Source organism: Anopheles coluzzii, chromosome 3, assembly GCF_943734685.1.
Source record: "Anopheles coluzzii chromosome 3, AcolN3, whole genome shotgun sequence".
NCBI classification, from domain to species: domain Eukaryota; kingdom Metazoa; phylum Arthropoda; class Insecta; order Diptera; family Culicidae; genus Anopheles; species Anopheles coluzzii.
This window is the reverse complement of record NC_064671.1, coordinates 20,581,607-20,608,925: the sequence shown is the minus strand read 5'-3', so window position 1 is coordinate 20,608,925 and position 27,319 is coordinate 20,581,607. Positions and strand designations below refer to the sequence as shown.

General features: G+C 40.0%; 1 protein-coding gene across 1 annotated transcript in view; it reads left to right on the top strand.

Moving 5' to 3' along the window:
• The window catches only part of LOC125907581 (uncharacterized protein K02A2.6-like), a 140,079-nt gene extending 113,860 nt beyond the window's left edge, over positions 1-26,219 (top strand). The window contains exon 3 of the mRNA XM_049610787.1: positions 26,134-26,219. Within this exon, the coding sequence (XP_049466744.1) occupies positions 26,134-26,219 (86 nt within the window). The remainder of the gene's footprint in view (positions 1-26,133) is intronic.
• The last annotated feature ends 1,100 nt before the right edge of the window (positions 26,220-27,319 follow it).

The window sequence follows — 27,319 nt, the reverse complement described above, 5'->3', positions numbered from 1 at the left end:
CTTCTGCGACTTTTGCGACTTTTGAGATTGTCGCAAAAACTTCTGCGACTTTTGAGATTGTCGCAAAAACTTTTGCGACTTTTTCGATTGTCGCAAAAACTTTTGCGACTTTTGTGATTGTCGCAAAAACTTTTGCGACTTTTTCGATTGTCGCAAAAACTTTTGCGACTTTTGCGATTGTCGCAAAAACTTCTGCGACTTTTGCGATTGTCGCAAAAACTTCTGCGACTTTTGAGATTGTCGCAAAAACTTCTGCGACTTTTGCGATTGTCGCAAAATTTTCTGCGACTTTTGCGATTGTCGCAAAAGTTTTTGCGACTTTTGCGATTGTCGCAAAAACTTTTGCGACTTTTGAGATTGTCGCAAAAACTTCTGCGACTTTTGCGATTGTCGCAACATTTTCTGCGACTTTTGCGATTGTTGCAAAAACTTTAGCGACTTTTGCGACTTTTGAGATTGTCGCAAAAACTTCTGCGACTTTTGCGATTGTCGCAAAAACTTTTGCGACTTTTTCGATTGTCGCAAAAACTTTTGCGACTTTTGCGACTTTTGAGATTGTCGCAAAAACTTTTGCGACTTTTGCGATTGTCGCAAAAACTTTTGCGACTTTTGCGATTGTCGCAAAATTTTTGCGACTTTTGCGATTGTCGCAAAAACTTTTGCGATTGTCGCAAAAACTTTTGCGACTTTTGCGACTTTTTCGATTGTCGCAAAAACTTCTGCGACTTTTGTGATTGTCGCAAAAACTTTTGCGACTTTTGCGATTGTCGCAAAAACTTTTGCGACTTTTTCGATTGTCGCAAAAACTTCTGCGACTTTTGCGATTGTCGCAAAAACTTTTGCGACTTTTGCGATTGTCGCAAAAGTTTTGCGACTTTTGCGATTGTCGCAAAAACTTTTGCGATTGTCGCAAAAACTTTTGCGATTGTCGCAAAAACTTTTGCGACTTTTGCGATTGTCGCAAAATTTTTGCGACTTTTGCGACTTTTGAGATTGTCGCAAAAACTTCTGCGACTTTTGCGATTGTCGCAAAATTTTCTGCGACTTTTGCGATTGTTGCAAAAACTTTTGCGACTTTTGCGACTTTTGCGATTGTCGCAAAAACTTTTGCGACTTTTGCGATTGTCGCAAAAACTTTTGCGACTTTTGAGATTGTCGCAAAAACTTTTGCGACTTTTGCGATTGTCGCAAAAACTTCTGCGACTTTTGCGACTTTTGAGATTGTCGCAAAAACTTCTGCGACTTTTGCGATTGTCGCAAAATTTTCTGCGACTTTTGCGATTGTTGCAAAAACTTTTGCGACTTTTGCGACTTTTGAGATTGTCGCAAAAACTTCTGCGACTTTTGCGATTGTCGCAAAATTTTCTGCGACTTTTGCGATTGTTGCAAAAACTTTTGCGACTTTTGCGACTTTTGCGATTGTCGCAAAAACTTTTGCGACTTTTGCGATTGTCGCAAAAACTTTTGCGACTTTTGAGATTGTCGCAAAAACTTTTGCGACTTTTGCGATTGTCGCAAAAACTTCTGCGACTTTTGCGATTGTCGCAAAAAATTTCCTGCGACTTTTGCGACTTTTGCGATTGTCGCAAAAACTTTTGCGACTTTTGTGAATGTCGCAAAAATTTTTGCGACTTTTGCGATTGTCGCAAAATTTTGTGCGACTTTTGCGATAGTCGCAAAAACTTTTGCGACTTTTGAGATTGTCGCAAAAACTTCTGCGACTTTTGCGATTGTCGCAAAATTTTCTGCGACTTTTGCGATTGTTGCAAAAACTTTTGCGACTTTTTGCGACTTTTGAGATTGTCGCAAAAACTTCTGCGACTTTTGCGATTGTCGCAAAAACTTTTGCGACTTTTTCGATTGTCGCAAAAACTTTTGCGACTTTTGCGACTTTTGCGATTGTCGCAAAAACTTTTGCGACTTTTTCGATTGTCGCAAAAACTTTTGCGACTTTTGCGACTTTTGTGATTGTCGCAAAAACTTTTGCGACTTTTGCGATTGTCGCAAAAACTTCTGCGACTTTTGCGATTGTCGCAAAAATTTTTCTGCGACTTTTGCGACTTTTGCGATTGTCGCAAAAACTTCTGCGACTTTTGCGATTGTCGCAAAAACTTTTGCGACTTTTGCGACCTTTGCGATTGTCGCAAAAAATTTTCTGCGACTTTTGCGACTTTTGCGATTGTCGCAAAAACTTCTGCGACTTTTGCGATTGTCGCAAAAACTTTTGCGACTTTTGCGACTTTTGAGATTGTCGCAAAAACTTTTGCGACTTTTGCGATTGTCGCAAAACCTTTTGCGACTTTTGAGATTGTCGCAAAAACTTTTGCGACTTTTGCGATTGTCGCAAAAACTTTTGCGATTGTCGCAAAATTTTCTGCGACTTTTGCGATTGTCGCAAAAACTTTTGCGATTGTCGCAAAAACTTTTGCGACTTTTGCGACTTTTGCGATTGTCGCAAAAGTTTTTGCGACTTTTGCGATAGTCGCAAAAACTTTTGCGACTTTTGAGATTGTCGCAAAAACTTCTGCGACTTTTGCGATTGTCGCAAAATTTTCTGCGACTTTTGCGATTGTTGCAAAAACTTTGCGACTTTTGCGACTTTTGAGATTGTCGCAAAAACTTCTGCGACTTTTGCGATTGTCGCAAAAACTTTTGCGACTTTTTCGATTGTCGCAAAAACTTTTGCGACTTTTGCGACTTTTGTGATTGTCGCAAAAATTTTTGCGACTTTTGCGATTGTCGCAAAAACTTTTGCGACTTTTGCGATTGTCGCAAAATTTTCTGCGACTTTTGAGATTGTCGCAAAAACTTTTGCGACTTTTGCGATTGTCGCAAAAACTTTTGCGACTTTTGCGACTTTTGCGATTGTCGCAAAAACTTCTGCGACTTTTGCGATTGTCGCAAAAAATTTCCTGCGACTTTTGCGACTTTTGCGATTGTCGCAAAAACTTCTGCGACTTTTGCGATTGTCGCAAAAACTTTTGCGACTTTTGCGACCTTTGCGATTGTCGCAAAAAATTTTCTGCGACTTTTGCGACTTTTGCGATTGTCGCAAAAACTTCTGCGACTTTTGCGATTGTCGCAAAAACTTTTGCGACTTTTGCGACTTTTGAGATTGTCGCAAAAACTTTTGCGACTTTTGCGATTGTCGCAAAACCTTTTGCGACTTTTGAGATTGTCGCAAAAACTTTTGCGACTTTTGCGATTGTCGCAAAAACTTTTGCGATTGTCGCAAAATTTTCTGCGACTTTTGCGATTGTCGCAAAAACTTTTGCGATTGTCGCAAAAACTTTTGCGACTTTTGCGACTTTTTCGATTGTCGCAAAAACTTCTGCGACTTTTGTGATTGTCGCAAAAACTTTTGCGACTTTTGCGATTGTCGCAAAAACTTTTGCGACTTTTGCGATTGTCGCAAAATTTTTTGCGACTTTTGAGATTGTCGCAAAAACTTCTGCGACTTTTGCGATTGTCGCAAAAACTTCTGCGACTTTTGCGATTGTCGCAAAAACTTCTGCGACTTTTGCGATTGTCGCAAAAACTTTTGCGACTTTTGCGATTGTCACAAAAACTTTTGCGACTTTTGCGACTTTTGAGATTGTCGCAAAACCTTTTGCGACTTTTTCGATTGTCGCAAAAACTTCTGCGACTTTTGTGATTGTCGCAAAAACTTTTGCGACTTTTGCGATTGTCGCAAAAACTTTTGCGACTTTTGCGATTGTCGCAAAATTTTCTGCGACTTTTGAGATTGTCGCAAAAACTTTTGCGACTTTTGCGATTGCCGCAAAAACTTTTGCGACTTTTGCGACTTTTGCGATTGTCGCAAAAACTTCTGCGACTTTTGCGATTGTCGCAAAAAATTTTCTGCGACTTTTGCGACTTTTGCGATTGTCGCAAAAACTTCTGCGACTTTTGCGATTGTCGCAAAAACTTTTGCGACTTTTGCGACTTTTGAGATTGTCGCAAAAACTTCTGCGACTTTTTCGATTGTCGCAAAAACTTCTGCGACTTTTGAGATTGTCGCAAAAACTTTTGCGACTTTTGAGATTGTCGCAAAAACTTCTGCGACTTTTGAGATTGTCGCAAAAACTTCTGCGACTTTTGAGATTGTCGCAAAAACTTTTGCGACTTTTTCGATTGTCGCAAAAACTTCTGCGACTTTTGCGATTGTCGCAAAATTTTCTGCGACTTTTGCGATTGTTGCAAAAACTTTTGCGACTTTTGCGACTTTTAAGATTGTCGCAAAAACTTCTGCGACTTTTGCGATTGTCGCAAAAACTTTTGCGACTTTTTCGATTGTCGCAAAAACTTTTGCGACTTTTGCGATTGTCGCAAAAACTTTTGCGACTTTTGGGATAGTCGCAAAAACTTCTGCGACTTTTACGATTGTCGCAAAAACTTTTGCGACTTTTGCGATTGTCGCAAAAACTTTTGCGACTTTTGCGATTGTCGCAAAAACTTTTGCGACTTTTGAGATTGTCGCAAAAGTTTTTGCGACTTTTGCGATTGTCGCAAAAACTTTTGCGACTTTTGAGATTGTCGAAAAAGTTTTTGCGACTTTTGCGATTGTCGCAAAAACTTCTGCGACTTTTGAGATTGTCGCAAAAACTTTTGCGACTTTTGCGACTTTTGCGATTGTCGCAAAAACTTCTGCGACTTTTGCGACTTTTGAGATTGTCGCAAAAACTTCTGCGACTTTTGAGATTGTCGCAAAAACTTTTGCGACTTTTGCGATTGTCGCAAAAACTTCTGCGACTTTTGAGATTGTCGCAAAAGTTTTTGCGACTTTTGCGATTGTCGCAAAAACTTTTGCGACTTTTGAGATTGTCGCAAAAACTTTTGCGACTTTTGAGATTGTCGCAAAAACTTTTGCGACTTTTGCGACTTTTGCGATTGTCGCAAAAACTTCTGCGACTTTTGAGATTGTCGCAGAAACTTTTGCGACTTTTGAGATTGTCGCAAAAACTTCTGCGACTTTTAAGATTGTCGCAAAAACTTTTGCGACTTTTGCGACTTTTGCGATTGTCGCAAAAACTTCTGCGACTTTTGCGACTTTTGCGATTGTCGCAAAAACTTCTGCGACTTTTGCGATTGTCGCAAAAACTTTTGCGACTTTTGCGACCTTTGCGATTGTCGCAAAAAATTTTCTGCGACTTTTGCGACTTTTGCGATTGTCGCAAAAACTTCTGCGACTTTTGCGATTGTCGCAAAAACTTTTGCGACTTTTGCGACTTTTGAGATTGTCGCAAAAACTTTTGCGACTTTTGCGATTGTCGCAAAACCTTTTGCGACTTTTGAGATTGTCGCAAAAACTTTTGCGACTTTTGCGACTTTTGAGATTGTCGCAAAAACTTTTGCGACTTTTGCGATTGTCGCAAAAACTTTTGCGACTTTTTCGATTGTCGCAAAAACTTTTGCGACTTTTGCGACTTTTGTGATTGTCGCAAAAACTTTTGCGACTTTTGCGATTGTCGCAAAAACTTCTGCGACTTTTGCGATTGTCGCAAAAAATTTTCTGCGACTTTTGCGACTTTTGCGATTGTCGCAAAAACTTCTGCGACTTTTGCGATTGTCGCAAAAACTTTTGCGACTTTTGCGACCTTTGCGATTGTCGCAAAAAATTTTCTGCGACTTTTGCGACTTTTGCGATTGTCGCAAAAACTTCTGCGACTTTTGCGATTGTCGCAAAAACTTTTGCGACTTTTGCGACTTTTGAGATTGTCGCAAAAACTTTTGCGACTTTTGCGATTGTCGCAAAACCTTTTGCGACTTTTGAGATTGTCGCAAAAACTTTTGCGACTTTTGCGATTGTCGCAAAAACTTTTGCGATTGTCGCAAAATTTTCTGCGACTTTTGCGATTGTCGCAAAAACTTTTGCGATTGTCGCAAAAACTTTTGCGACTTTTGCGACTTTTGTGATTGTCGCAAAAATTTTTGCGACTTTTGCGATTGTCGCAAAAGTTTTTGCGACTTTTGCGATAGTCGCAAAAACTTTTGCGACTTTTGAGATTGTCGCAAAAACTTCTGCGACTTTTGCGATTGTCGCAAAATTTTCTGCGACTTTTGCGATTGTTGCAAAAACTTTTGCGACTTTTTGCGACTTTTGAGATTGTCGCAAAAACTTCTGCGACTTTTGCGATTGTCGCAAAAACTTTTGCGACTTTTTCGATTGTCGCAAAAACTTTTGCGACTTTTGCGACTTTTGCGATTGTCGCAAAAACTTTTGCGACTTTTTCGATTGTCGCAAAAACTTTTGCGACTTTTGCGACTTTTGTGATTGTCGCAAAAACTTTTGCGACTTTTGCGATTGTCGCAAAAACTTCTGCGACTTTTGCGATTGTCGCAAAAAATTTTCTGCGACTTTTGCGACTTTTGCGATTGTCGCAAAAACTTCTGCGACTTGTGCGATTGTCGCAAAAACTTTTGCGACTTTTGCGACCTTTGCGATTGTCGCAAAAAATTTTCTGCGACTTTTGCGACTTTTGCGATTGTCGCAAAAACTTCTGCGACTTTTGCGATTGTCGCAAAAACTTTTGCGACTTTTGCGACTTTTGAGATTGTCGCAAAAACTTTTGCGACTTTTGCGATTGTCGCAAAACCTTTTGCGACTTTTGAGATTGTCGCAAAAACTTTTGCGACTTTTGCGATTGTCGCAAAAACTTTTGCGATTGTCGCAAAATTTTCTGCGACTTTTGCGATTGTCGCAAAAACTTTTGCGATTGTCGCAAAAACTTTTGCGACTTTTGCGACTTTTGTGATTGTCGCAAAAATTTTTGCGACTTTTGCGATTGTCGCAAAAGTTTTTGCGACTTTTGCGATAGTCGCAAAAACTTTTGCGACTTTTGAGATTGTCGCAAAAACTTCTGCGACTTTTGCGATTGTCGCAAAATTTTCTGCGACTTTTGCGATTGTTGCAAAAACTTTGCGACTTTTGCGACTTTTGAGATTGTCGCAAAAACTTCTGCGACTTTTGCGATTGTCGCAAAAACTTTTGCGACTTTTTCGATTGACGCAAAAACTTTTGCGACTTTTGCGACTTTTGTGATTGTCGCAAAAATTTTTGCGACTTTTGCGATTGTCGCAAAAACTTTTGCGACTTTTGCGATTGTCGAAAAATTTTCTGCGACTTTTGCGATTGTCGCAAAAGTTTTTGCGACTTTTGCGATAGTCGCAAAAACTTTTGCGACTTTTGAGATTGTCGCAAAAACTTCTGCGACTTTTGCGATTGTCGCAAAATTTTCTGCGACTTTTGCGATTGTTGCAAAAACTTTGCGACTTTTGCGACTTTTGAGATTGTCGCAAAAACTTCTGCGACTTTTGCGATTGTCGCAAAAACTTTTGCGACTTTTTCGATTGTCGCAAAAACTTTTGCGACTTTTGCGACTTTTGTGATTGTCGCAAAAATTTTTGCGACTTTTGCGATTGTCGCAAAAACTTTTGCGACTTTTGCGATTGTCGCAAAATTTTCTGCGACTTTTGAGATTGTCGCAAAAACTTTTGCGACTTTTGCGATTGTCGCAAAAACTTTTGCGACTTTTGCGATTGTCGCAAAAACTTTTGCGACTTTTGCGATTGTCGCAAAAACTTTTGCGACTTTTGAGATTGTCGCAAAAACTTTTGCGACTTTTGAGATTGTCGCAAAAACTTCTGCGACTTTTGCGATTGTCGCAAAATTTTTTGCGACTTTTGCGATTGTTGCAAAAACTTTGCGACTTTTGCGACTTTTGAGATTGTCGCAAAAACTTCTGCGACTTTTGCGATTGTCGCAAAAACTTTTGCGACTTTTTCGATTGTCGCAAAAACTTTTGCGACTTTTGCGACTTTTGTGATTGTCGCAAAAATTTTTGCGACTTTTGCGATTGTCGCAAAATTTTTTGCGACTTTTGCGATAGTCGCAAAAACTTTTGCGACTTTTGAGATTGTCGCAAAAACTTCTGCGACTTTTGCGATTGTCGCAAAATTTTCTGCGACTTTTGCGATTGTTGCAAAAACTTTGCGACTTTTGCGACTTTTGAGATTGTCGCAAAAACTTCTGCGACTTTTGCGATTGTCGCAAAAACTTTTGCGACTTTTTCGATTGTCGCAAAAACTTTTGCGACTTTTGCGACTTTTGTGATTGTCGCAAAAATTTTTGCGACTTTTGCGATTGTCGCAAAAACTTTTGCGACTTTTGCGATTGTCGCAAAATTTTCTGCGACTTTTGAGATTGTCGCAAAAACTTTTGCGACTTTTGCGATTGTCGCAAAAACTTTTGCGACTTTTGCGACTTTTGCGATTGTCGCAAAAACTTCTGCGACTTTTGCGATTGTCGCAAAAAATTTCCTGCGACTTTTGCGACTTTTGCGATTGTCGCAAAAACTTCTGCGACTTTTGCGATTGTCGCAAAAACTTTTGCGACTTTTGCGACCTTTGCGATTGTCGCAAAAAATTTTCTGCGACTTTTGCGACTTTTGCGATTGTCGCAAAAACTTCTGCGACTTTTGCGATTGTCGCAAAAACTTTTGCGACTTTTGCGACTTTTGAGATTGTCGCAAAAACTTTTGCGACTTTTGCGATTGTCGCAAAACCTTTTGCGACTTTTGAGATTGTCGCAAAAACTTTTGCGACTTTTGCGATTGTCGCAAAAACTTTTGCGATTGTCGCAAAATTTTCTGCGACTTTTGCGATTGTCGCAAAAACTTTTGCGATTGTCGCAAAAACTTTTGCGACTTTTGCGACTTTTTCGATTGTCGCAAAAACTTCTGCGACTTTTGTGATTGTCGCAAAAACTTTTGCGACTTTTGCGATTGTCGCAAAAACTTTTGCGACTTTTGCGATTGTCGCAAAAACTTTTGCGACTTTTGAGATTGTCGCAAAAACTTCTGCGACTTTTGCGATTGTCGCAAAAACTTCTGCGACTTTTGCGATTGTCGCAAAATTTTCTGCGACTTTTGCGATTGTCGCAAAAACTTTTGCGACTTTTGCGATTGTCACAAAAACTTTTGCGACTTTTGCGACTTTTGAGATTGTCGCAAAACCTTTTGCGACTTTTTCGATTGTCGCAAAAACTTCTGCGACTTTTGTGATTGTCGCAAAAACTTTTGCGACTTTTGCGATTGTCGCAAAAACTTTTGCGACTTTTGCGATTGTCGCAAAATTTTCTGCGACTTTTGAGATTGTCGCAAAAACTTTTGCGACTTTTGCGATTGCCGCAAAAACTTTTGCGACTTTTGCGACTTTTGCGATTGTCGCAAAAACTTCTGCGACTTTTGCGATTGTCGCAAAAAATTTTCTGCGACTTTTGCGACTTTTGCGATTGTCGCAAAAACTTCTGCGACTTTTGCGATTGTCGCAAAAACTTTTGCGACTTTTGCGACTTTTGAGATTGTCGCAAAAACTTCTGCGACTTTTTCGATTGTCGCAAAAACTTCTGCGACTTTTGAGATTGTCGCAAAAACTTTTGCGACTTTTGAGATTGTCGCAAAAACTTTTGCGACTTTTGCGATTGTCGCAAAAACTTTTGCGACTTTTGAGATTGTCGCAAAAACTTTTGCGACTTTTGCGATTGTCGCAAAAACTTCTGCGACTTTTGCGACTTTTGAGATTGTCGCAAAAACTTCTGCGACTTTTGCGATGGTCGCAAAATTTTCTGCGACTTTTGCGATTGTCGCAAAAACTTTTGCGATTGTCGCAAAATCTTTTGCGACTTTTGCGACTTTTGAGATTGTCGCAAAAACTTTTGCGACTTTTGCGATTGTCGCAAAAACTTCTGCGACTTTTGCGATTGTCGCAAAAACTTCTGCGACTTTTGCGATTGTCGTAAAAACTTTTGCGACTTTTGAGATTGTCGCAAAAACTTTTGCGACTTTTGCGATTGTCGCAAAAACTTTTGCGACTTTTGCGACTTTTGAGATTGTCGCAAAACCTTTTGCGACTTTTTCGATTGTCGCAAAAACTTCTGCGACTTTTGTGATTGTCGCAAAAACTTTTGCGACTTTTGCGATTGTCGCAAAAACTTTTGCGACTTTTGCGATTGTCGCAAAATTTTCTGCGACTTTTGCGATTGTCGCAAAAGTTTTTGCGACTTTTGCGATAGTCGCAAAAACTTTTGCGACTTTTGAGATTGTCGCAAAAACTTCTGCGACTTTTGCGATTGTCGCAAAATTTTCTGCGACTTTTGCGATTGTCGCAAAATATTATGCGACTTTTGCGATAGTCGCAAAAACTTTTGCGACTTTTGAGATTGTCGCAAAAACTTCTGCGACTTTTGCGATTGTCGCAAAATTTTCTGCGACTTTTGCGATTGTTGCAAAAACTTTTGCGACTTTTTGCGACTTTTGAGATTGTCGCAAAAACTTCTGCGACTTTTGCGATTGTCGCAAAAACTTTTGCGACTTTTTCGATTGTCGCAAAAACTTTTGCGACTTTTGCGACTTTTGTGATTGTCGCAAAAACTTTTGCGACTTTTGCGATTGTCGCATAAACTTTTGCGACTTTTGCGATTGTCGCAAAATTTTCTGCGACTTTTGCGATTGTCGCAAAAACTTCTGCGACTTTTGCGATTGTCGCAAAAACTTTTGCGACTTTTGAGATTGTCGCAAAAACTTTTGCGACTTTTGCGATTGTTGCAAAAACTTTTGCGACTTTTGCGACTTTTGAGATTGTCGCAAAACCTTTTGCGACTTTTTCGATTGTCGCAAAAACTTCTGCGACTTTTGTGATTGTCGCAAAATTTTCTGCGACTTTTGCGATTGTTGCAAAAACTTTGCGACTTTTGCGACTTTTGAGATTGTCGCAAAAACTTCTGCGACTTTTGCGATTGTCGCAAAAACTTTTGCGACTTTTTCGATTGTCGCAAAAACTTTTGCGACTTTTGCGACTTTTGTGATTGTCGCAAAAATTTTTGCGACTTTTGCGATTGTCGCAAAAACTTTTGCGACTTTTGCGATTGTCGCAAAATTTTCTGCGACTTTTGAGATTGTCGCAAAAACTTTTGCGACTTTTGCGATTGTCGCAAAAACTTTTGCGACTTTTGCGACTTTTGCGATTGTCGCAAAAACTTCTGCGACTTTTGCGATTGTCGCAAAAAATTTCCTGCGACTTTTGCGACTTTTGCGATTGTCGCAAAAACTTCTGCGACTTTTGAGATTGTCGCAAAAACTTTTGCGACTTTTGCGACCTTTGCGATTGTCGCAAAAAATTTTCTGCGACTTTTGCGACTTTTGCGATTGTCGCAAAAACTTCTGCGACTTTTGCGATTGTCGCAAAAACTTTTGCGACTTTTGCGACTTTTGAGATTGTCGCAAAAACTTTTGCGACTTTTGCGATTGTCGCAAAACCTTTTGCGACTTTTGAGATTGTCGCAAAAACTTTTGCGACTTTTGCGATTGTCGCAAAAACTTTTGCGATTGTCGCAAAATTTTCTGCGACTTTTGCGATTGTCGCAAAAACTTTTGCGATTGTCGCAAAAACTTTTGCGACTTTTGCGACTTTTTCGATTGTCGCAAAAACTTCTGCGACTTTTGTGATTGTCGCAAAAACTTTTGCGACTTTTGCGATTGTCGCAAAAACTTTTGCGACTTTTGCGATTGTCGCAAAAACTTTTGCGACTTTTGAGATTGTCGCAAAAACTTCTGCGACTTTTGCGATTGTCGCAAAAACTTCTGCGACTTTTGCGATTGTCGCAAAATTTTCTGCGACTTTTGCGATTGTCGCAAAAACTTTTGCGACTTTTGCGATTGTCACAAAAACTTTTGCGACTTTTGCGACTTTTGAGATTGTCGCAAAACCTTTTGCGACTTTTTCGATTGTCGCAAAAACTTCTGCGACTTTTGTGATTGTCGCAAAAACTTTTGCGACTTTTGCGATTGTCGCAAAAACTTTTGCGACTTTTGCGATTGTCGCAAAATTTTCTGCGACTTTTGAGATTGTCGCAAAAACTTTTGCGACTTTTGCGATTGCCGCAAAAACTTTTGCGACTTTTGCGACTTTTGCGATTGTCGCAAAAACTTCTGCGACTTTTGCGATTGTCGCAAAAAATTTTCTGCGACTTTTGCGACTTTTGCGATTGTCGCAAAAACTTCTGCGACTTTTGCGATTGTCGCAAAAACTTTTGCGACTTTTGCGACTTTTGAGATTGTCGCAAAAACTTCTGCGACTTTTTCGATTGTCGCAAAAACTTCTGCGACTTTTGAGATTGTCGCAAAAACTTTTGCGACTTTTGAGATTGTCGCAAAAACTTCTGCGACTTTTGAGATTGTCGCAAAAACTTCTGCGACTTTTGAGATTGTCGCAAAAACTTTTGCGACTTTTGAGATTGTCGCAAAAACTTCTGCGACTTTTGCGATTGTCGCAAAATTTTCTGCGACTTTTGCGATTGTTGCAAAAACTTTTGCGACTTTTGCGATTGTCGCAAAAACTTTTGCGACTTTTGCGATTGTCGCAAAAACTTTTGCGACTTTTGGGATAGTCGCAAAAACTTCTGCGACTTTTACGATTGTCGCAAAAACTTTTGCGACTTTTGCGATTGTCGCAAAAACTTTTGCGACTTTTGAGATTGTCGCAAAAACTTTTGCGACTTTTGAGATTGTCGCGAAAGTTTTTGCGACTTTTGCGATTGTCGCAAAAACTTTTGCGACTTTTGAGATTGTCGAAAAAGTTTTTGCGACTTTTGCGATTGTCGCAAAAACTTCTGCGACTTTTGAGATTGTCGCAAAAACTTTTGCGACTTTTGCGACTTTTGCGATTGTCGCAAAAACTTCTGCGACTTTTGCGACTTTTGAGATTGTCGCAAAAACTTCTGCGACTTTTGAGATTGTCGCAAAAACTTTTGCGACTTTTGCGATTGTCGCAAAAACTTCTGCGACTTTTGAGATTGTCGCAAAAGTTTTTGCGACTTTTGCGATTGTCGCAAAAACTTTTGCGACTTTTGAGATTGTCGCAAAAACTTTTGCGACTTTTGAGATTGTCGCAAAAACTTTTGCGACTTTTGCGACTTTTGCGATTGTCGCAAAAACTTCTGCGACTTTTGAGATTGTCGCAGAAACTTTTGCGACTTTTGAGATTGTCGCAAAAACTTCTGCGACTTTTAAGATTGTCGCAAAAACTTTTGCGACTTTTGCGACTTTTGCGATTGTCGCAAAAACTTCTGCGACTTTTGCGACTTTTGAGATTGTCGCAAAAACTTCTGCGACTTTTGAGATTGTCGCAAAAACTTTTGCGACTTTTTCGATTGTCGCAAAAACTTTTGCGACTTTTGAGATTGTCGCAAAAACTTCTGCGACTTTTGCGATTGTCGCAAAAGTTTTTGCGACTTTTGCGATTGTTGCAAAAACTTTAGCGACTTTTGCGACTTTTGAGATTGTCGCAAAAACTTCTGCGACTTTTGAGATTGTCGCAAAAACTTCTGCGACTTTTGTGATTGTCGCAAAATTTTCTGCGACTTTTGCGATTGTCGCAAAAGTTTTTGCGACTTTTGCGATTGTCGCAAAAACTTTTGCGACTTTTGAGATTGTCGCAAAAACTTCTGCGACTTTTGCGATTGTCGCAACATTTTCTGCGACTTTTGCGATTGTTGCAAAAACTTTAGCGACTTTTGCGACTTTTGAGATTGTCGCAAAAACTTCTGCGACTTTTGAGATTGTCGCAAAAACTTCTGCGACTTTTGTGATTGTCGCAAAATTTTCTGCGACTTTTGCGATTGTCGCAAAAGTTTTTGCGACTTTTGCGATTGTCGCAAAAACTTTTGCGACTTTTGAGATTGTCGCAAAAACTTCTGCGACTTTTGCGATTGTCGCAAAATTTTCTGCGACTTTTGCGATTGTTGCAAAAACTTTTGCGACTTTTGCGACTTTTGCGATTGTCGCAAAAACTTCTGCGACTTTTGTGATTGTCGCAAAAACTTTTGCGACTTTTGCGATTGTCGCAAAAACTTTTGCGACTTTTGCGACATTTGCGACTTTTGTGATTGTTGCAAAAACTTTTGCGACTTTTGCGATTGTCGCAAAATTTTTGCGACTTTTGCGACTTTTTCGATTGTCGCAAAAACTTCTGCGACTTTTGCGATTGTCGCAAAAACTTTTGCGACTTTTGCGATTTTTGCGATTGTCGCAAAAACTTCTGCGACTTTTGCGACTTTTGCGATTGTCGCAAAAACTTTTGCGACTTTTGCGACTTTTGCGATTGTCGCAAAAACTTCTGCGACTTTTGTGATTGTCGCAAAAACTTTTGCGACTTTTGCGATTGTCGCAAAAACGTTTGCGACTTTTGCGATTGTCGCAAAAACTTCTGCGACTTTTGCGATTGTCGCAAAAACTTTTGCGACTTTTTCGATTGTCGCAAAAACTTTTGCGACTTTTGCGACTTTTGAGATTGTCGCAAAAACTTTTGCGACTTTTGCGATTGTCGCAAAAACTTTTGCGACTTTTGCGATTGTCGCAAAAGTTTTGCGACTTTTGCGATTGTCGCAAAAACTTTTGCGATTGTCGCAGAAACTTTTGCGACTTTTGCGACTTTTGAGATTGTCGCAAAAACTTCTGCGACTTTTGAGATTGTCGCAAAAACTTTTGCGACTTTTTCGATTGTCGCAAAAACTTCTGCGACTTTTGTGATTGTCGCAAAAACTTTTGCGACTTTTGCGATTGTCGCAAAAACTTTTGCGACTTTTTCGATTGTCGCAAAAACTTCTGCGACTTTTGCGATTGTCGCAAAAACTTTTGCGACTTTTGCGATTGTCGCAAAAGTTTTGCGACTTTTGCGATTGTCGCAAAAACTTTTGCGATTGTCGCAAAAACTTTTGCGACTTTTGCGATTGTCGCAAAATTTTTGCGACTTTTGCGACTTTTGAGATTGTCGCAAAAACTTCTGCGACTTTTGCGATTGTCGCAAAATTTTCTGCGACTTTTGCGATTGTTGCAAAAACTTTTGCGACTTTTGCGACTTTTGCGATTGTCGCAAAAACTTCTGCGACTTTTGAGATTGTCGCAAAAACTTTTGCGACTTTTGAGATTGTCGCAAAAACTTTTGCGACTTTTGCGATTGTCGCAAAAACTTCTGCGACTTTTGCGACTTTTGAGATTGTCGCAAAAACTTCTGCGACTTTTGCGATTGTCGCAAAATTTTCTGCGACTTTTGCGATTGTTGCAAAAACTTTTGCGACTTTTGCGACTTTTGAGATTGTCGCAAAAACTTCTGCGACTTTTGCGATTGTCGCAAAATTTTCTGCGACTTTTGCGATTGTTGCAAAAACTTTTGCGACTTTTGCGACTTTTGCGATTGTCGCAAAAACTTTTGCGACTTTTGCGATTGTCGCAAAAACTTTTGCGACTTTTGAGATTGTCGCAAAAACTTTTGCGACTTTTGCGATTGTCGCAAAAACTTCTGCGACTTTTGCGACTTTTGAGATTGTCGCAAAAACTTCTGCGACTTTTGCGATTGTCGCAAAATTTTCTGCGACTTTTGCGATTGTCGCAAAAACTTTTGCGATTGTCGCAAAAACTTTTGCGACTTTTGCGACTTTTGAGATTGTCGCAAAAACTTTTGCGACTTTTGCGATTGTCGCAAAAACTTCTGCGACTTTTGCGATGGTCGCAAAAACTTCTGCGACTTTTGCGATTGTCGTAAAAACTTTTGCGACTTTTGAGATTGTCGCAAAAACTTTTGCGACTTTTGCGATTGTCGCAAAAACTTTTGCGACTTTTGCGACTTTTGAGATTGTCGCAAAACCTTTTGCGACTTTTTCGATTGTCGCAAAAACTTCTGCGACTTTTGTGATTGTCGCAAAAACTTTTGCGACTTTTGCGATTGTCGCAAAAACTTTTGCGACTTTTGCGATTGTCGCAAAATTTTCTGCGACTTTTGCGATTGTCGCAAAAGTTTTTGCGACTTTTGCGATAGTCGCAAAAACTTTTGCGACTTTTGAGATTGTCGCAAAAACTTCTGCGACTTTTGCGATTGTCGCAAAATTTTCTGCGACTTTTGCGATTGTCGCAAAAGTTTTTGCGACTTTTGCGATAGTCGCAAAAACTTTTGCGACTTTTGAGATTGTCGCAAAAACTTCTGCGACTTTTGCGATTGTCGCAAAATTTTTTGCGACTTTTGCGATTGTTGCAAAAACTTTTGCGACTTTTGCGACTTTTGAGATTGTCGCAAAAACTTCTGCGACTTTTGCGATTGTCGCAAAAACTTTTGCGACTTTTTCGATTGTCGCAAAAACTTTTGCGACTTTTGCGACTTTTGTGATTGTCGCAAAAACTTTTGCGACTTTTGCGATTGTCGCATAAACTTTTGCGACTTTTGAGATTGTCGCAAAAACTTTTGCGACTTTTGAGATTGTCGCAAAAACTTTTGCGACTTTTGCGATTGTCGCAAAAACTTCTGCGACTTTTGCGATTGTCGCAAAAACTTTTGCGACTTTTGCGACTTTTGAGATTGTCGCAAAAACTTCTGCGACTTTTGAGATTGTCGCAAAAACTTTTGCGACTTTTTCGATTGTCGCAAAAACTTTTGCGACTTTTGAGATTGTCGCAAAAACTTCTGCGACTTTTGCGATTGTCGCAAAAACTTTTGCGACTTTTGCGACTTTTGAGATTGTCGCAAAAACTTCTGCGACTTTTGAGATTGTCGCAAAAACTTTTGCGACTTTTGTGATTGTCGCAAAAACTTTTGCGACTTTTGCGACTTTTGCGATTGTCGCAAAAACTTCTGCGACTTTTGCGATTGTCGCAAAAAATTTTCTGCGACTTTTGCGACTCTTGCGATTGTCGCAAAAACTTCTGCGACTTTTGCGATTGTCGCAAAAACTTTTGCGACTTTTGCGACTTTTGCGATTGTCGCAAAAAATTTTCTGCGACTTTTGCGACTTTTGCGATTGTCGCAAAAACTTCTGCGACTTTTGCGATTGTCGCAAAAACTTTTGCGACTTTTGCGACTTTTGAGATTGTCGCAAAAACTTTTGCGACTTTTGCGATTGTCGCAAAAACTTTTGCGACTTTTGCGACTTTTGCGATTGTCGCAAAAACTTCTGCGACTTTTGCGATTGTCGCAAAAAATTTTCTGCGACTTTTGCGACTCTTGCGATTGTCGCAAAAACTTCTGCGACTTTTGCGATTGTCGCAAAAACTTTTGCGACTTTTGCGATTTTTGCGATTGTCGCAAAAACTTCTGCGACTTTTGCGATTGTCGCAAAAACTTTTGCGACTTTTGCGACTTTTTCGATTGTCGCAAAAACTTCTGCGACTTTTGTGATTGTCGCAAAAACTTTTGCGACTTTTGCGATTGTCGCAAAAACTTTTGCGACTTTTGCGACTTTTGTGATTGTTGCTAAAACTTTTGCGACTTTTGCGATTGTCGCAAAAACTTTTGCGACTTTTGGGATAGTTGCAAAAACTTCTGCGACTTTTGCGATTGTCGCAAAAACTTTTGCGACTTTTGAGATTGTCGCAAAAACTTTTGCGACTTTTGAGATTGTCGCAAAAACTTCTGCGACTTTTGAGATTGTCGCAAAAACTTTTGCGACTTTTGCGACTTTTGAGATTGTCGCAAAAACTTTTGCGACTTTTGCGACTTTTGAGATTGTCGCAAAAACTTTTGCGACTTTTGAGATTGTCGCAAAAACTTTTGCGACTTTTGCGATTGTCGCAAAAACTTTTGCGACTTTTGCGATTGTCGCAAAAACTTTTGCGACTTTTGCGACTTTTGAGATTGTCGCAAAAACTTTTGCGACTTTTGCGACTTTTGAGATTGTCGCAAAAACTTTTGCGACTTTTGAGATTGTCGCATAAACTTTTGCGGCTTTTTCGATTGTCGCAAAAACTTTTGCGACTTTTGAGATTGTCGCAAAAACTTTTGCGACTTTTGAGATTGTCGCAAAAACTTCTGCGACTTTTGCGATTGTCGCAAAATTTTCTGCGACTTTTGCGATTGTCGCAAAAACTTTTGCGACTTTTGCGATTGTCACAAAAACTTTTGCGACTTTTGCGACTTTTGAGATTGTCGCAAAACCTTTTGCGACTTTTTCGATTGTCGCAAAAACTTCTGCGACTTTTGTGATTGTCGCAAAAACTTTTGCGACTTTTGCGATTGTCGCAAAAACTTTTGCGACTTTTGCGATTGTCGCAAAATTTTCTGCGACTTTTGAGATTGTCGCAAAAACTTTTGCGACTTTTGCGATTGTCGCAAAACCTTTTGCGACTTTTGAGATTGTCGCAAAAACTTTTGCGACTTTTGAGATTGTCGCAAAAACTTTTGCGACTTTTGAGATTGTCGCATAAACTTTTGCGACTTTTTCGATTGTCGCAAAAACTTTTGCGACTTTTGAGATTGTCGCAAAAACTTTTGCGACTTTTGAGATTGTCGCAAAAACTTTTGCGACTTTAGCGACTTTTGAGATTGTCGCAAAAACTTTTGCGACTTTTGAGATTGTCGCAAAAACTTTTGCGACTTTTGAGATTGTCGCAAAAACTTTTGCGACTTTTGAGATTGTCGCAAAAACTTTTGCGACTTTTGCGATTGTCGCAAAATTTTCTGCGACTTTTGCGATTGTCGCAAAAACTTTTGCGACTTTTGCGATTGTCACAAAAACTTTTGCGACTTTTGCGACTTTTGAGATTGTCGCAAAACCTTTTGCGACTTTTTCGATTGTCGCAAAAACTTCTGCGACTTTTGTGATTGTCGCAAAAACTTTTGCGACTTTTGCGATTGTCGCAAAAACTTTTGCGACTTTTGCGATTGTCGCAAAATTTTCTGCGACTTTTGAGATTGTCGCAAAAACTTTTGCGACTTTTGCGATTGTCGCAAAACCTTTTGCGACTTTTGAGATTGTCGCAAAAACTTTTGCGACTTTTGAGATTGTCGCAAAAACTTTTGCGACTTTTGCGATTGTCGCAAAACCTTTTGCGACTTTTGAGATTGTCGCAAAAACTTTTGCGACTTTTGAGATTGTCGCAAAAACTTTTGCGACTTTTGAGATTGTCGCATAAACTTTTGCGACTTTTTCGATTGTCGCAAAAACTTTTGCGACTTTTGAGATTGTCGCAAAAACTTTTGCGACTTTTGAGATTGTCGCAAAAACTTTTGCGACTTTTGCGATTGTCGCAAAATTTTCTGCGACTTTTGCGATTGTCGCAAAAACTTTTGCGACTTTTGCGATTGTCACAAAAACTTTTGCGACTTTTGCGACTTTTGAGATTGTCGCAAAACCTTTTGCGACTTTTTCGATTGTCGCAAAAACTTCTGCGACTTTTGTGATTGTCGCAAAAACTTTTGCGACTTTTGCGATTGTCGCAAAAACTTTTGCGACTTTTGCGATTGTCGCAAAATTTTCTGCGACTTTTGAGATTGTCGCAAAAACTTTTGCGACTTTTGCGATTGTCGCAAAAACTTTTGCGACTTTTGCGACTTTTGCGATTGTCGCAAAAACTTCTGCGACTTTTGCGATTGTCGCAAAAAATTTTCTGCGACTTTTGCGACTTTTGCGATTGTCGCAAAAACTTCTGCGACTTTTGCGATTGTCGCAAAAACTTTTGCGACTTTTGCGACTTTTGCGATTGTCGCAAAAACTTTTGCGACTTTTGTGATTGTCGCAAAAACTTTTGCGACTTTTGCGACTTTTGCGATTGTCGCAAAAACTTTTGCGACGTTTGAGATTGTCGCAAAAACTTTTGCGACTTTTTCGATTGTCGCAAAAACTTTTGCGACTTTTGTGATTGTCGCAAAAACTTTTGCGACTTTTGCGATTGTCGCAAAAACTTTTGCGACTTTTGCGACTTTTGAGATTGTCGCAAAAACTTCTGCGACTTTTGAGATTGTCGCAAAAACTTTTGCGACTTTTTCGATTGTCGCAAAAACTTTTGCGACTTTTGAGATTGTCGCAAAAACTTTTGCGACTTTTGAGATTGTTGCAAAAACTTTTGCGACTTTTGCGACTTTTGAGATTGTCGCAAAAACTTTTGCGACTTTTGCGATTGTCGCAAAAGTTTTTGCGACTTTTGCGATTGTCGCAAAAACTTTTGCGAATTTTGTGATTGTCGCAAAAACTTTTGCGACTTTTGCGAGTGTCGCAAAAACTTTTGCGACTTTTGCGATTGTCGCAAAAACTTTTGCGACTTTTGAGTTTGTTGCAAAAACTTTTGCGACTTTTGAGATTGTCGCAAAAACTTCTGCGACTTTTGAGATTGTCGCAAAAACTTTTGCGACTTTAGCGACTTTTGAGATTGTCGCAAAAACTTTTGCGACTTTTGCGACTTTTGAGATTGTCGCAAAAACTTTTGCGACTTTTGAGATTGTCGCAAAAACTTTTGCGACTTTTGAGATTGTCGCAAAAACTTTTGCGACTTTTGCGATTGTCGCAAAAACTTTTGCGACTTTTGCGACTTTTGAGATTGTCGCAAAAACTTTTGCGACTTTTGCGACTTTTGAGATTGTCGCAAAAACTTTTGCGACTTTTGAGATTGTCGCAAAAACTTCTGCGACTTTTGCGATTGTCGCAAAATTTTCTGCGACTTTTGCGATTGTCGCAAAAACTTTTGCGACTTTTGCGACTTTTGAGATTGTCGCAAAAACTTTTGCGACTTTTGCGATTGTCGCAAAAACTTTTGCGACTTTTGCGATTGTCGCAAAAACTTTTGCGACTTTTGCGACTTTTGCGATTGTCGCAAAAAATTTTCTGCGACTTTTGCGACTTTTGCGATTGTCGCAAAAACTTCTGCGACTTTTGCGATTGTCGCAAAAACTTTTGCGACTTTTGCGACTTTTGAGATTGTCGCAAAAACTTTTGCGACTTTTGCGATTGTCGCAAAACCTTTTGCGACTTTTGAGATTGTCGCAAAAACTTTTGCGACTTTTGCGATTGTCGCAAAAACTTTTGCGACTTTTGCGATTGTCGCAAAAACTTTTGCGACTTTTGAGATTGTCGCAAAAACTTTTGCGACTTTTGCGATTGTCGCAAAAACTTCTGCGACTTTTGCGATTGTCGCAAAAACTTTTGCGACTTTTGAGATTGTCGCAAAAACTTCTGCGACTTTTGCGATTGTCGCAAAAACTTTTGCGACTTTTGCGACTTTTGAGATTGTCGCAAAAACTTTTGCGACTTTTGCGATTGTCGCAAAAACTTTTGCGAATTTTGTGATTGTCGCAAAAACTTTTGCGACTTTTGCGACTTTTGAGATTGTCGCAAAAACTTTTGCGACTTTTGCGACTTTTGAGATTGTCGCAAAAACTTTTGCGACTTTTGAGATTGTCGCAAAAACTTTTGCGACTTTTGAGATTGTCGCAAAAACTTTTGCGACTTTTGCGATTGTCGCAAAAACTTTTGCGACTTTTGCGACTTTTGAGATTGTCGCAAAAACTTTTGCGACTTTTGCGACTTTTGAGATTGTCGCAAAAACTTTTGCGACTTTTGAGATTGTCGCAAAAACTTTTGCGACTTTTTCGATTGTCGCAAAAACTTTTGCGACTTTTGAGATTGTCGCAAAAACTTTTGCGACTTTTGAGATTGTCGCAAAAACTTCTGCGACTTTTGCGATTGTCGCAAAATTTTCTGCGACTTTTGCGATTGTCGCAAAAACTTTTGCGACTTTTGCGATTGTCACAAAAACTTTTGCGACTTTTGCGACTTTTGAGATTGTCGCAAAACCTTTTGCGACTTTTTCGATTGTCGCAAAAACTTCTGCGACTTTTGTGATTGTCGCAAAAACTTTTGCGACTTTTGCGATTGTCGCAAAAACTTCTGCAACTTTTGCGATTGTCGCAAAATTTTCTGCGACTTTTGAGATTGTCGCAAAAACTTTTGCGACTTTTGCGATTGTCGCAAAAACTTTTGCGACTTTTGCGACTTTTGCGATTGTCGCAGAAACTTCTGCGACTTTTGCGATTGTCGCAAAAAATTTTCTGCGACTTTTGCGACTTTTGCGATTGTCGCAAAAACTTCTGCGACTTTTGCGATTGTCGCAAAAACTTTTGCGACTTTTGCGACTTTTGCGATTGTCGCAAAAACTTTTGCGACTTTTGCGACTTTTGCGATTGTCGCAAAAACTTCTGCGACTTTTGCGATTGTCGCAAAAACTTTTGCGACTTTTGAGATTGTCGCAAAAACTTTTGCGACTTTTGCGATTGTCGCAAAAACTTTTGCGACTTTTGCGATTGTCGCAAAAACTTCTGCGACTTTTGCGATTGTCGCAAAAACTTCTGCGACTTTTGAGATTGTCGCAAAAACTTTTGCGACTTTTGCGACTTTTGCGATTGTCGCAAAAACTTCTGCAACTTTTGCGATTGTCGCATAAACTTTTGCGACTTTTGCGACTTTTGAGATTGTCGCAAAAACTTTTACGACTTTTGCGACTTTTGCGATTGTCGCAAAAACTTCTGCGACTTTTGAGATTGTCGCAAAAACTTTTGCGACTTTTGCGACTTTTTCGATTGTCGCAAAAACTTTTGCGACTTTTGTGATTGTCGCCAAAACTTTTGCGACTTTTGCGACTTTTGCGATTGTCGCAAAAACTTTTGCGACGTTTGAGATTGTCGCAAAAACTTTTGCGACTTTTTCGATTGTCGCAAAAACTTTTGCGACTTTTGTGATTGTCGCAAAAACTTTTGCGACTTTTGCGATTGTCGCAAAAACTTCTGCGACTTTTGCGACTTTTGAGATTGTCGCAAAAACTTCTGCGACTTTTGAGATTGTCGCAAAAACTTTTGCGACTTTTTCGATTGTCGCAAAAACTTTTGCGACTTTTGAGATTGTCGCAAAAACTTTTGCGACTTTTGAGATTGTTGCAAAAACTTTTGCGACTTTTGCGACTTTTGAGATTGTCGCAAAAACTTTTGCGACTTTTGCGATTGTCGCAAAAGTTTTTGCGACTTTTGCGATTGTCGCAAAAACTTTTGCGAATTTTGTGATTGTCGCAAAAACTTTTGCGACTTTTGCGATTGTCGCAAAAACTTTTGCGACTTTTGCGATTGTCGCAAAAACTTTTGCGACTTTTGAGTTTGTCGCAAAAACTTCTGCGACTTTTGAGATTGTCGCAAAAACTTCTGCGACTTTTGAGATTGTCGCAAAAACTTTTGCGACTTTTGCGACTTTTGAGATTGTCGCAAAAACTTTTGCGACTTTTGAGATTGTCGCAAAAACTTTTGCGACTTTTGAGATTGTCGCAAAAACTTTTGCGACTTTTGCGATTGTCGCAAAAACTTTTGCGACTTTTGCGACTTTTGAGATTGTCGCAAAAACTTTTGCGACTTTTGCGACTTTTGAGATTGTCGCAAAAACTTTTGCGACTTTTGAGATTGTCGCAAAAACTTCTGCGACTTTTGCGATTGTCGCAAAATTTTCTGCGACTTTTGCGATTGTCGCAAAAACTTTTGCGACTTTTGCGATTGTCGCAAAAACTTTTGCGACTTTTGCGACTTTTGAGATTGTCGCAAAAACTTTTGCGACTTTTGCGATTGTCGCAAAAACTTTTGCGACTTTTGCGATTGTCGCAAAAACTTTTGCGACTTTTGCGACTTTTGCGATTGTCGCAAAAAATTTTCTGCGACTTTTGCGACTTTTGCGATTGTCGCAAAAACTTCTGCGACGTTTGCGATTGTCGCAAAAACTTTTGCGACTTTTGCGACTTTTGAGATTTTCGCATAAACTTTTGCGACTTTTGCGATTGTCGCAAAACCTTTTGCGACTTTTGCGATTGTCGCAAAAACTTCTGCAACTTTCGCGATTGTCGCATAAACTTTTGCGAATTTTGCGACTTTTGAGATTGTCGCAAAAACTTTTGCGACTTTTGCGACTTTTGCGATTGTCGCAAAAACTTCTGCAACTTTTGCGATTGTCGCATAAACTTTTGCGACTTTTGCGACTTTTTCGATTGTCGCAAAAACTTTTGCGACTTTTGTGATTGTCGCCAAAACTTTTGCGACTTTTGCGACTTTTGCGATTGTCGCAAAAACTTCTGCGACTTTTGCGATTGTCGCAAAAACTTTTGCGACGTTTGAGATTGTCGCAAAAACTTTTGCGACTTTTGCGATTGTCGCAAAACCTTTTGCGACTTTTGAGATTGTCGCAAAAACTTTTGCGACTTTTGCGATTGTCGCAAAAACTTTTGCGACTTTTGCGATTGTCGCAAAAACTTTTGCGACTTTTGAGATTGTCGCAAAAACTTTTGCGACTTTTGCGATTGTCGCAAAAACTTCTGCGACTTTTGCGATTGTCGCAAAAACTTTTGCGACTTTTGCGACTTTTGAGATTGTCGCAAAAACTTCTGCGACTTTTGAGATTGTCGCAAAAACTTTTGCGACTTTTTCGATTGTCGCAAAAACTTTTGCGACTTTTGAGATTGTCGCAAAAACTTCTGCGACTTTTGCGATTGTCGCAAAAACTTTTGCGACTTTTGCGACTTTTGAGATTGTCGCAAAAACTTTTGCGACTTTTGCGATTGTCGCAAAAACTTTTGCGAATTTTGTGATTGTCGCAAAAACTTTTGCGACTTTTGCGACTTTTGCGATTGTCGCAAAAACTTCTGCGACTTTTGCGACTTTTGAGATTGTCGCAAAAACTTTTGCGACTTTTGCGATTGTCGCAAAAACTTTTGCAATTTTTGCGACTTTTGCGATTGTCGCAAAAACTTTTGCGACTTTTGCGATTGTCGCAAAAACTTCTGTGACTTTTGCGATTGTCGCAAAAACTTTTGCTACTTTTGTGATTGTCGCAAAAACTTCTGCGACTTTTGCGATTGTCGCAAAAACTTCTGCGATTGTCGCAAAAACTTCTGCGATTGTCGCAAAAACTTCTGCGACTTTTGCGATTGTCGCAAAAACTTCTGCGACTTTTGCGATTGTCGCAAAAACTTTTGCGACTTTTGCGAGTGTCGCAAAAACTTTTGCGACTTTTGCGAGTGTCGCAAAAACTTCTGCGACTTTTGCGATTGTCGCAAAAACTTTTGCGGCTTTTGCGATTGTCGCAAAAACTTTTGCGACTTTTGCGATTGTCGCAAAAACTTTTGCGATTTTTGCGATTGTCGGAAAAACTACTGCGATTGTCGCAAAAACTTCTGCGATTGTCGCAAAAACTTTTGCGACTTTTGCGATTGTCGCAAAAACTTTTGCGACTTTTGCGATTGTCGCAAAAACTTCTGCGACTTTTGCGATTGTCGCAAAAACTTTTGCGACTTTTGCGAGTGTCGCAAAAACTTCTGCGACTTTTTCGATTGTCGCAAAAACTTTTGCGACTTTTGAGATTGTCGCAAAAACTTCTGTGACTTTTGAGATTGTCGCAAAAACTTTTGCGACTTTTGCGATTGTTGCAAAAACTTTTGCGAATTTTGTGATTGTCGCAAAAACTTTTGCGACTTTTGCGATTGTCGCAAAAACTTTTGCGACTTTTGCGATTGTCGCAAAAACTTTTGCGACTTTTGCGATTGTCGCAAAAACTTCTGCGACTTTTGCGATTGTCGCAAAAACTTCTGCGACTTTTGCGATTGTCGCAAAAACTTTTGCGACTTTTGCGATTATCGCAAAAACTTTTGCGACTTTTGCGATTGTCGCAAAAACTTTTGCGACTTTTGCGATTGTCGCAAAAACTTCTGCGATTGTCGCAAAAACTTCTGCGATTGTCGCAAAAACTTCTGCGATTGTCGCAAAAACTTCTGCGATTGTCGCAAAAACTTCTGCGATTGTCGCAAAAACTTTTGCAATGGTCGCAAAAACTTTTGCAATTGTCGCAAAAACTTCTGCGATTGTCGCAAAAAAACCAAGAACTTTTCGACCAAGAATTTTGCGACCAAGAATGTTGTGACCATGATTTTTGTTGTGACCCGGACCAAGATTTTTGCGACCAAGAATTTGCTACCAAGACTTTTGCGGAAAACATTTTTATGAAGTTGTTTCTTATTATTTAGTTTCTTTTTGTATTGCTGTTTTGTATTGTGTTTAATTGTAATATTTTCAAAGTAAAGAGAAATGTTAGCTGAATTCTTAGCAAATCTGATTTCGCGTTGTTTTTTACCTCTTTCAAAAACAATAAAAAAACAACCAAAATTGCTTCTAACACACTAAAATCTTTATTATCAATATTTAGTTTGTATAAAAAAATACATGGTAATCGCTAAATCAGTACAATAAACGTTCCACTTCTCTTCTTCTCACTCGCTCTCTCCCATCCTTTCTCGCTTACAGACACCATGACGGATTACACGCTCAAAACGGTCCGCATCTGTCAGGAGCAGTGCAAATTCACCGGCACTGAGCAAGAGTTCCACTAGAGCACCCTGCGCAAACCACCAAACAGTACAAGCGCACGAACCGTCGCTTCGTTCGACGCTTAACGCAAGCACTTAACGAATTAAATAAAATACAAACGATAGTCACCCACCAATTGATGATCGTTGCTGTGTAGACGAGATTTCCGGTCCGGCGGACACATAACCGGCCTGGTCGGGTGCTGCTGTTCGGTCGCTGGCGGCCCGACGGCGACTCCCGCATTCGGCGAAATGTGAAAATGTCGGCTCTGACGTAAATTGCGCATCATTTTGGAGCGCAGGAACGATGCCGAAGGGGACGATGTTGAGGGTGATGCTGTTGATCTTACACTCATGATGCCTCCAAGACCGTAGTAATTCCTTGCGGGTGTATCATGGCCTGCTGCTACCTGTCCTACCGCTAGCACTATAACTATCCACCAGAGTTGCATTTTGTTGCCACCACAAGAGGCCGTGTCCGTACTGAGCTAAGCTGCCATACTGTATGGGGTTGCCTCAGCGGGGATGTAGGTACGATCCCAGTAGTAGTGGGATCGTGTCGACGTTTGGGAGTTCATCGATTAAATTTACAATAATAAATAGACAGTCGTATATTACAGAAAACAGAATAACATATTCCAACCAAGTGAACCCAGTGGACAAGAAGCTGCACACACCATAAGCCTGGAGAGCTGCCAGTGATAAGCCCGAACCCTGCGCTCGGGCCTGAGACACACAGAAAGGAGCTTTGCACGGAGAGAGAGAGCGTAGGGAACTTAGGAAGAGAATGCCTGAGAATGTTGTCCGGGAGTGGTGCCTCATTTTCGGGCGGCAAGCTGCTCCATTCACGTTTCACTCGGCACACTGGTCGTACTGCTGCTGCTGCTGCTGTCCCCCTGAGCGGGCTGTACCTCCTGCGGGTTGGGTGACGGGCCAAAGTCAAAGTTGGCGTTCACCTGGATGTGCGGATTCTCGACTTCCGGCGGCAACGTGCTCGTTTCGCCCTCCCCGTGATGGGCCGGATGGTTGTGGTGGTAGAAATGCTGCTCCTCCGAGTTGATGCCATGCTCACCATGGTGATGACCGTGATGGTGATGGTGCCCAATGCCGTGCGCCACATGCCA